Source organism: Sciurus vulgaris (genome assembly GCF_902686455.1).
Source record: "Sciurus vulgaris genome assembly, chromosome: 8".
NCBI classification, from domain to species: Eukaryota; Metazoa; Chordata; class Mammalia; order Rodentia; family Sciuridae; genus Sciurus; species Sciurus vulgaris.
This window is the reverse complement of record NC_136468.1, coordinates 48,546,745-48,557,884: the sequence shown is the minus strand read 5'-3', so window position 1 is coordinate 48,557,884 and position 11,140 is coordinate 48,546,745. Positions and strand designations below refer to the sequence as shown.

At 41.5% G+C, this 11,140-nt stretch overlaps 1 protein-coding gene across 1 annotated transcript; it reads left to right on the top strand.

Moving 5' to 3' along the window:
* Positions 1-8,359: 8,359 nt before the first annotated feature.
* On the top strand, positions 8,360-10,725 carry LOC306667935 (neurabin-1-like). The gene is given in 3 exon segments (XM_079150833.1): positions 8,360-9,023; positions 9,025-9,730; positions 9,733-10,725. Coding segments are annotated over 3 exon segments (1,434 nt in total). The 5' UTR covers positions 8,360-8,496; the 3' UTR covers positions 9,934-10,725.
* The last annotated feature ends 415 nt before the right edge of the window (positions 10,726-11,140 follow it).

Sequence of the window (11,140 nt, the reverse complement as noted above, 5' to 3'; positions counted from 1 at the left end):
TACTCAAAATGACATCTTGAACTCTCTGTGAAAAATTCATGTTCACCAAATGATTGCTAACCCATCATTTGCTTTATTTGGGATTGCTGTGCTTAGAGAATCTCACATCACAGAGCAACTTAAATACAGAATCTTGTGTGTTTTGTTCAATTAAAACAATATACAGTGGAGGATTCACACACAGGATTTTCTAAACTCTTTTCCCCTTTTGCTTCTACTTAGACTCTTTATTTCACTTTATTTATGTAAATATATTTTTAGAAATATAAAATCTTATGATTTAAATTAGAAAGTTTTTTTTTTAACACTGCAAAAGAAACCTAGAAAGGATGTAATCCTTCTAGGCATGTAAAATCTAATCAAAGATACAAATTAAGTAGTGAAAACTTCTGTAGGAGTTGGCTCAAGAATTCAACTAAAATCAGCCATGTTTCCAATAGATAATAGTAACCAGTATTGTCCCAGGATGGGAATGAAGCCAGCAGCTCAAGATCTGCCTGCTGAATGAGAATAAGTACTGGTTCATCATTCATACAACCCAGAAATTAAATCAGCAATCATGTAAGGCATTATGACATATTTTCAAACTTTATTGAAACAATATATTAAAATACTGGTAATTGATAAAAATCTATGCGGGAGATCAAGTTATGACTTGGGAGAAAAGAAACCTATGGAAAATGTATGAACAACTTCAGAGCAAATTTATTGTTGAATTATTTCTAAGAGCAGATAATCACATATACAAATTAAATACTAGAATTTGCTTAAAATGCAGTTGGTTGTAGTATAAACTTTGTTTAAAATCGGACTATTATGGAGGTTTTGTCAGAAGAATTAGACTGGAATAAAATCACAGAAAGCTTTTATTGCAAATAGAAGTGTTAATTTAATAGTAAATTCACCAAGGATAATGCTATGGAATAGAGAAATTACAGAAATAGAGAAAATACAGAAATAGTCTTGTTTCCTTCCTGTCCGTGTTCACATCTAAGAGTATCTCAGATTCCTTCACCAGTTGTGTGCCAAGAAGAACTACGCTATCACAGAGCTTAATAACTAGACTTAGCCTCTCCAGGTAAAGACTACTAAATATGAGTTGCAGAAAAATGTCTTCAGTTTGAATCTTGATTTGACACATCAGTAACTACTCTTTCAGGAAGGGATCAATGTGTCTCTCTCATTTATTTCAGTCTTAAAATAACAAATTATTCTGAAGTTGGATTGACAACATGAAAATCTTAAGAAAGCCAGAGTTCAGGTGCAACTTATGGATGGAAGACTGGCAGGCAGAGGACCTCTGGTAGAAGCCCCTGTTAGAGGGGCTAATCTGCCGAAAGTAAAATGAGTTCCTGTAGGCACAGATAAATACCTTAAACTTGTTTTTAAAGATGCAACTTGCACCATGGCAAAACTGAAAACTAAAAAGCATGGTTATAGCAACTGTTGTTTCAGCCTTAGAAGCAGTGACAGTAATGAGAACATCATACTTGTCTAGTCCAATAAAACTCTTGTTTATCTGTGTTTTGTGTGGGCAGTCAAACTAATAATGGGGAAGGAGAGAAGGCATCACTATAGCCTCAACACTCTGTAAATCTACTGCAGTTTATTTGTAGAGCTAAGACATAATAACAACTTCAAAATGACCCAAAGGAAGCACAAGGAGTTCTACAGTTTATTTCTCATAGCAAATAAAAGCAAATACTCAAGACTTTCATGAGTTTACTTTTAAGCTGAAAAACTAAGATACTGAATGCACTGTAGAAATGGATATGGATGAAATAATGGTTAAATTTTGATGGCTGGACCAAGCAATGAGCGTAGATAGAAAGCCGTGCTGAATCATTACCAATTTATTTGGGCAGCAATAATGTCTTTAATCTTAATTTTATAGTTAACATCACAAAATAAGTCAGATCATAGATATTGCTAACATTTTATTCTGAATGTGAACCGTGACCTCTCTCACTTTTGGATAGATAAGTTCTATTTTATAATAGTATGTATGTGATATAACTGAAGATTTAAAAGATGTAAACCTAAACTTTTACCCTTAAATAGAGATGGTTATTGTAAAAAGAAAACTTCAAGGCAACAAAGCATCCTGATATTTACCAATGTGAAATAATCAATTGTAACTACACTTTTCATAAGTAAGTTACCTTGCTGGATGTGGTGTCCCAAACACATAATCCCAGCTACCGGGAATAAGATCACAAATTTGAAGCTAGTCTCAGCAATTTAGCGAGGTCCTGAGCAACCTCGTGAGACCCTGTCTCAAAATAAAAAAAATTAAAAGCTGCTTGATGCTGTAGCTCAGAGGCAGATGCTTGCCTGCATGTGTGAGGCACTGGGTTCGATCCTTAGCACCACATAAACATAAACAAATAAAATAAAGTTATTCAGTTCATCTACAACTACAAAAAAATTTTTTTAAAAAAGCTGCTGGGGATGTAGCTTGATGGTAAAGCACCACTGGTTTCCTTCACAGTACCAAAAAACAAAAAAAAGGTACCTAGTCACTATCAACACCTTTTTATTAGTAGTATTGGTAAGGACACTGGTATGAATAAGTATCCTTTGGTGTGGTTTGGATCTAAAATGTCCCGCCAAAGTTCATGTTTTTAGAAAAATTGTTTTAGTTATAGATGGACACAATACCTTTATTTTATTTGTTTTTTATTTGGTTGTGAGGATTGAACCCAGTGCCTCACATGTGTGAGGCAAGCGCTCGGCCACTGAGCCACAAACCCAGCCTCACAAAGTTCATGTTTAAAGAGTTGGTCCCCAAGGCAGCAGTGTTCAGAGGTGGGGACTTTAAAAGGTGATTTGCTCAAGAGGGCTCGGACCATTGATGGATTCATAATTTAATGGAGTATTGGAGGGTGTGGACACTCAGGAGGTGGGGCCTGGTTGTAGGGACTGGGTCCTTGAGGGCATGCCTCAGGGCTATATTTTGTCCCTAGCCTCTTTCTCTTGTACACACTCTCTTTCCCAGCCATCAGGAAGTGAGCAGCTTTGATCCACCATGCATTCCTGGCCATAATCTGCCTTAAAACAAGCCTAGGGAACAAAAGAACCAAGTGACCATGGACTGAAGCCCTTGAAACTGTGATCCAAAATAAACCTTTCCTTCTTTAAGTTGATTTTGGCAGGTATTTTGTCACAGTGACAGGTGACTAACACGTCCTTTTATACTAAAATTACATGTAAAATTACCTACAGGAATTGCTCTTCCACCACTTTGCCTCCTCCATGGAGAAATTAGTTTAAAAACCTTTAAGTTTGTTCTATTCTTTCTCTCTCTTCATGAACTTCATATGACCAGCAGGTGAACTCCTGTTGTAAACTTAGGTGTAATGAGCAGTCTTCAGTCCCAGTTTACTCTTCCCCTAGTCTTAAAACTTGATTCAGGCTTCGATTAGGCTCACTTTCACTGCTGTACCCAATGTTTCAATTATATGCACGAATAATTTAATTCTTTGGTTACTTAGAATATCCATTATGAAAACTTTAAAAAATACATTAAGAAAACCCCTGAAACAATGTAGGATACATTTTGCCCTTCAGTTTTTTGTAAGCTTGTGGTCTGTTCTTACTAATTTGTACTTTATTGGTTGCAAAGGGAATGACAATAGTGCACAATATTCTCCATGATTTTTTAAAGATTGAGGAATCATATATGAAATTAAAAACTCCCACCACATGTAAGACATTTTAAATACTTTGTATGTCAATACTGAGGTTTATCTTTCACACTGGAACACAATTCCCATCCCTTTTCCAGTTGCAGCAAGTAAAATTGATATCCTCTACTCATAAATATATTAGTGGTCTACTAAACCAAGTTAACTCTTTGAAAGTGAATATATCTATTTTAAAGAAGTGCAAATGGTGTCAAGAATACCATTGTCCAACAGAAATTTCTGTGATGGAAATGTTTTGTATTACACTGTCTAATAGGATAGCCAGTATCTACCTGTAGTTACAGAGTCCTCCAAATGTAGATAGTGTGGCTAATAACTGAATTTAAAATTTTTATTTAGTTAAATGTTCACACATATTGGATTAGTACAGGTCTTGTAGACCCTTGGAACATTCTAGGAAGTGTTAGAAGTGGAAGGCATGTCATGGACAACCTAAGATCTTATCACCATTGTTTTCAAAACCCTGTCATTCCTTCAGTATGAATTTTTCCATAAGTTTCACATTTCAAAAATAACCCCAAACCAACCAAATTCATTAGGCTGCTTCTCCGTATGAATCATCCTTTCGCAAAGAGGTGTAAGACTGATTTTATTGCCAGCTCTGCCCCCTCTTCTACAGACAGACTCAGTGATTAGATTCTGCATTTATTTAGGTTATTCTCCTAAAAAACCTGGTTTCCATACTGCAAATAAATGACAGGAACTTTTCCACTAGATTATCCCAGACAGCACAAATGTTCTTTCCAAAAGTGGAGACTGGAACCACAGCCCCCTCACATTGCCTGTTACATCTGTTTATGCTTATAGACATGACATACACGTTGTAGACAGAGAATGCCAATTTCTTGGGAAATAACCGAGAATATGGTGATGCTTAAAGAAATTCTCACTGTTCACAATAAAGATCCATAGAATCAAGTAGCCGCAAAGTCCTGTTGAAATTGAAAGATTTTGATCCTAGATTCTGTGTACAGATGACTTGCCTTGGCTTAGACCCAGTTATAGTCATCTTTAGCTAAGATAGCTATGGATAAGCTACAAATCCTAACCTCAGTTATCCCATCTGTAAAATGTAATGATCTGTTGGGAAACCCTGTGAAAGACCTTGAAATGGGGACATCACTATAAGCACACTGCTTTCAGAGGGATGTCAGTTTTAGGAGAGTGGAGTTTACTGATTCCAGTCTACCATCTATACTAGGCTATTTCAATAATCAGTTGAACTTTAGAAACTTAGTGCTGTAAATGATTCTTATCTATAAAAATGCAAAGTTTTACTTAGAGGTAACCATTAGTTAACGCCATGTAGAACAGATACGTTGTTCGGATTATTCAGGCTTCAGTTACCTTTACCAGCAGTCAAACAAGGTCTGAGAACATTTAATGAAAACTTCTAGAAACAACTCTTAAGTTTTAAATAACTTTATTTTGTTAAAATTGTCTTATAATGCACCAACTATAAACATTATCATAGGTTATGTACAGGGGAAAAAAATAGAATATATAGGGCTAAGTATTCTGTCAGGTTCCAGGCATCCACTGGGGGTCTTGGAATATATCCCCAGAAGGAACTACTGCAATGCTAAACATTACATTTCAGGGTGGTCTTATAGATTAAGCAGTTTTTGCCTCTTTCCTGATTGCCAATAGAGAGGTGTTTCTTAACATTCCCACTCGAGTTGCAGTATATTGCTGGTTCCCTCCCTAATTATTGAGTCAAATTAAATTTTTGACCTGTGCTCATTTTATATTCCTACAAGAGTCGTGTTTTTTAACCCTCTTGAGACAAAATGCCTATGGGCAGACCTTGAGATTGGTTTTAAAGTTTCATATTGGCAGTCTTGATCTGTTTAATATTTGCAGCCAGACATAACACTTCCTGCATTTTGGGAGACGGAGAGGGAAGTTAACAGCACTTATAAAAGGGTGCAGGCCTGGGCTGAAAACCTCTCCCCAGCCAGAGAGCCAGAAACCCTCCTCACTCCTTTCCTTTTAGCAGGGGAACCCTGGGGTCAAGATGGGTAGTAGGCCAGCTGCAGTGGCTCAGATGGAAGTCACCAGAGTGGGGGCCTAGGTTCTTGGCCTTTCAGGCAAGGACAGTGGTCCGGGTTTGGAAGCCCTGGGGTCACGGAGTTAACTGCAGACGAAACAGGGGCCACAGCTACTGGTTTGCCCAAACCCAGTTCCGGAACCAACACGGGCCAGGCTCCGGAAGAGCAGGCCTTGCCCCAGGCCAGAGAGGCCCCTCGCCCACGGCCGAGGGGGTGGGGCGGCCTCGCCTCGGGCCGGTGCTTTTCGCCCTTCGTTGGCCGCCAGAGGCTCCCTCTCTCTCCCTCTCCTGGGATTTTGCTGCTGGGTTCCCTCTCTCTGCGGCCCTAGAGTTAATCCTTTCAGCCGAGGTGAGGCACCTGTTACCCTGGGCCTTCCTCGCCCCCGCGGCCTGTCCTCCATTACACCCCGGCCTCCCCCGCCGGCCCGAAGGCCGGGCGTGGGTGACGCACGTGGGCCAAGCCCCTTCCAGGCCGGCGCCCCCAGCCCCAGGCCGGCCCGAGTGTGCGAGCGCTTCGGTGCCCGGCCGCCGCCACCCGCCCGCAATGGCGTTGAGGAGCGCAGCGCGCCTCCCGGGGCCGCCGCCGCGGACAGGGCGCGCGTGGGGGCCGAGGCGCGGGTGGAAGCGGCCGCCGCAGCCGCCCTCCGCGCGGCGCCGTGAGGAGCGGGTGGCGGGCACCCAGCGGGCCGGCACCGAGCAGCCGCGGGCCACCGCGGGGCGGGGGGGCGCAGCGAGCGGGGTGGGAGCGCGCGGCCGACCCTCCCGCCCGCGGCGCTCCCGCTCGGGTAAGGGGGAGGCTGTGCGCGGGGCGAGGAGCTGGGGAGGGAGGAGATGAGCAGGGAAATATCGGCATGTACAAAGGCTGAGTTGCAGGCTGGGGGTGGGGGTGGGCTGTGGTTGGGGAGCGAGAGGTTGAGGATCGGAGGCATTATCAGTGGGATCTATTGTTTCCTGGCACATTGGGAGGAAAAACAAAGGGATTTATTATCATTACCCTATAATTTCGTTCTTTCTTTTTTTCTTTCTTTTTTTTTTTAAATGTGGCCAGGGAGCTCGTCTCTCCCCGTGCCACACTGGGATCCGCCTGGCAGCCGCCGGGAGCCGCAGCCAATGTGTTAGGACTTCAGGTGCTTCTTGGCACAAAGCTAGACTGCGACCTCCTACCATAGCGCTTGGCGTCACCTGCTCTCCCGGCCCTGCCCCGGGGCCGAGGGATTGCGTCCCGAACCAGGCTTGGGAATCGGCTGCCTCTCAAGTTGGTGTTATTTATGTTTGTCTTTTGTGAGGGCAGGTTTTGAATCCCCCGGCGGCCCCTTCGCCCCCGCCTCCGCCCCCTCGGGCTCGAATTGGCGGGGGAGGGAATGGGGTGTGTGAGTGGGGGAGAAGGGAGGGTGTTTTATGGCTTTAAAAAAAAATGTCAGGTAAAAGGAGATTGTCGATGCTTTACAAAAAAAGAAAGAAAAAAGAAAAAAAACCTGGCACCCGCACTCTTCAGCCTTTCTTGTTTGTCTGCATGGGCCATGCATGCATGCTGGGCCAGGAAACGAGTTCAGAGACATTTAAGTGAAAGTGTGTGCTTCCTCAGCTGATTGTGCGTGAGGGTGATGTGGTCAGTCTAATATGAAAACAAAACAAAACAAAAACAAATGAAAAATCTTTAGAACGGTATTGTCTGCTCTTCAGCAGATCTTGAAGTATTGACTGCTTGCATATTGATATAAAATCCAGCTGTGGGCTAGAGACCAGCAAGCATGCATTGCTGTTGTGTTTGGAGCTTGTAGTGAGTTAGAGGCAAGAAGGAATAAACAAATCAGGACTGGGAAGAGAGATTGTCATGGTACATTTGCTTTCTGATTGTCACATTCTCTTGTATTCATTCCATGATGTCTACGTCCCACTCCATAATTATATACCCACTGTTAGAAAAACTTCCGAATATTGGCTATAACTGAGCTTAGAGTGAAACTTACCGACATTCAAGAACTTTTTTCTTGTTTTGTTCTGAAATTGCACTAGTGGCACTTTGGGGGATGCTCTAGATGAGAATATTGGACCAGAGAGACTGAAATAAGCCAGTGTGGCATATTTTGAAGTTTGTAAACAGATTCCAAACTTCTAACTGTACTTAGAGTAAGTTCTTCCTGAGTATGGAAAATGCCAAGTGAAATGAATTTTTCTGGACAGTTTGATGATTTCTTAAACATACTTGAATTGCCTGTTTCTTTTAGGGTCATTCACAAAAGCATCCAAAATGGGCTAAAGTGTTGTTTTCAAATGTACTTAAGTCTAATGTGTGTGGGGGAGTTGTGGGGTGGGGGGAAAGAAGGGGCTTGATAGGGATCTCCAAATTGTGTTTGAAACATTTTTGTTACCAGACCAATAAGAATAACTTTTAACTTCTTGACTTTTAATTTCCCTTTCAATAAATAATTTCTTCTGCTTGACATGTGACTGAACCACTTGGACAATAAAGTGTGTATTAGTTGACTAACATAAATTCACAGTGAGTACATGGATTCAGACATTCAGTCTTTTCTATTACAGATGAACCTATAGTCTTGCTTTGAAAAAGCCATTTTTGTAACTCTGACTGAATATTTCCTAATACGTTTGTTGGGACGATCACTGACAATATGCCACTTGAGAGGTCCTTTACTTGACCAAATATTGGTGATTAGAGAAGAAATATTTTTTTTTCCTGATCATTATGAACATTGGCTTTTCACCCTTGAAGTAAAAATGTTGAAAGCTGAGTCTTCAGGTGAACGAACCACTCTCAGAAGTGCCTCTCCTCACAGGAATGCATATAGAACTGAGTTCCAGGCACTGAAAAGTACCTTTGACAAACCCAAGTCAGATGGGGAACAAAAAGCAAAGGAAGGTGAGGGCTCCCAGCAGAGCAGGGGGAGGAAATATGGCTCCAATGTCAATAGAATTAAAAACCTGTTTATGCAGATGGGTATGGAACCCAACGAGAATGCTGCGGTCATTGCCAGAACGAGGGGGAAAGGTGGACCTTCATCCCCTCAGAGAAGAATGAGGCCCAAAGAATTTCTGGAGAAAACAGATGGCTCGGTTGTTAAATTGGAGTCCTCTGTATCTGAACGAATTAGTAGATTTGATACAATGTATGATGGCCCTTCATATTCTAAATTCACAGAGACCCGAAAGATGTTTGAGAGAAGTGTGCATGAGTCAGGGCAAAACAACCGCTATTCCCCAAAGAAAGAAAAAGCTGGAGGGAGTGAACCACAGGATGAGTGGGGTTTCCAAGTCCAACAGAGGCAGTACTGATTCCTTGGACAGCCTTAGCTCCCGGACCGAGGCTGTCTCCCCAACGGTGAGTCAACTGAGTGCAGTATTTGAGAACACCGAGTCCCCCAGTGCCATCATTTCTGAGAAGGCTGCAAACAGTGAATACTCAGTGACTGGGCATTATCCCCTGAATTTACCATCTGTTACTGTTACAAATCTTGACACCTTTGGTCACCTTAAGGATTCTAATTCTTGGTCTCCATCAAACAAACAAAGTGTTGATACAGAGGATGCTCAGAAGAGTAATACAACTCCCGTACCAGAAGTGGCTCCTAAAAGTACCTCTCTAGCTTCATTACCTAGTGAAGAGATACAGCAGAGCAAGGAAGCCGAGGACTCCACATCTAACCAAGAGACTCCGGGCAGAATTGACAAAGATATTCCTGAAGAGCCTTGTGCTGAAAATAAGGCAATGCCAAAGTCTGATATCCTTTCACCACAAAACCGACCTTCAGGAGAGACTGAAGCTAATTCCGTTGGAAGTGAGGCAGCAAAGCAACAGAGGAAAGAACTTGCAGGTGGTGATTTCACCTCTCCTGATGCTTCTGCATCCAGTTGTGGAAAAGAAGTACCTGAAGACTCAAATAATTTTGAGAGTTCCCATGTGTATATGCATAGTGACTATAATGTGTATAGGGTGAGATCCAGGTATAATTCATAGACTGGGGAGAGACAGGCACTGAGCAGGATGAGGAGGAAGATAGTGATGAGAACAATTACTATCAGCCTGATATGGAATACTCAGAAATCGTTGGCTTGCCAGAAGAAGAAGAAATCCCAGCAAATCGGAAAATTAAGTTTAGTAGTGCTCCAATTAAGGTAAGTTTGTTTTCTAAGTTTGTTTTTAGTGTTGGGGCCTAACTATGCAAAATAGATTTGACAACTCCTAGAAGTTTTTGTAAGGAATTCAAGATTGTGGATATGTACACCTGTTGGCAGGTGATTTTAAAAGTTTGGATTTGGAGAGAGATCACATTTTTAATGGCCTGTGTAGTGGCATAAACTAATATTGACTAATGTGAAAGTTGAAGTTTGGGGATTGTGAGGTACATTCCATTGAACTGAAGTGTGAACAGCAGAAGCATTGAAAATGAGGAGTGTCAGTTTGAAATAGAGCTGCTTTAACAAGTGTCACTTATTGTAACCTCTAAATAATAACCTGAATCTACACACTGTAAGATATGAGGTATACGGTACATTGGGTGAGTTATGGTAACCTTGAAATCTCTTTATTTACTTGCTTAAAAATATCTGAGTTATTTCTCACTTAAGTGTAAATGGATTGTGAAGAATGTTGTTGAAACTTTTTTTCATTGCTACGTGGTAGTGAAAATTTGATTTATGGAAATGTATTAGCCGACTTAAATACTTTAATTGAAAAACTGTCACTGTAAACAGATTTGAGTTCAGAATTTGTTGTATAGCTTTAGAATGAAATTTTGTGAAAGTAAAATTGATTTGCCATTCATGGATTTATTTTTACTTCTTAAAAACTGGATAAATGTCAGAAGCTGTATTCTAATAACTTCACTTAGTTTATTTGGTATAGGAGAATAACATAAAGTACATCAGCAGCGGGTGGTAGAACATTATGACATTATTAGTGGATAGTGGCAGTAGGGGCAGGAGGTGGTTGGTTGAGTATCAGAATCCCCTGGAGTGCTTTTTCACAGTGTCCTTGCCCACCAGCTCAGTTCGCAGATTCTGGCATGCTCTCCTTGGGGAATCTGTGGGGCGTGTATGTGTGTGTAGGGTATGATATGGTGGCAAATGTGTAGTTCGAAACCACTTTTTAGGGGCTTCGCATACGCGTCTCTTTATGGCTCCTCTGGGTATTCCAATATGCAGCCAAGTCTGAGAACCCCGTACGAGAGTAATGATTCTCAACTCTGCATACTAGAATTAGCTAGGGCAAGTTCACAAAACGTGACTCCCTGGAGATCTACTTCCAGGGCTTTTTATTTTATTTTTCTAGAGTGGGGCCTGGTGTCAAAATTTTTAAAGTTATACAGGTAGTACAGTCTATAGCCAGGACTGAGAGTAAAAGCACTAGAGTCACAATTCAATG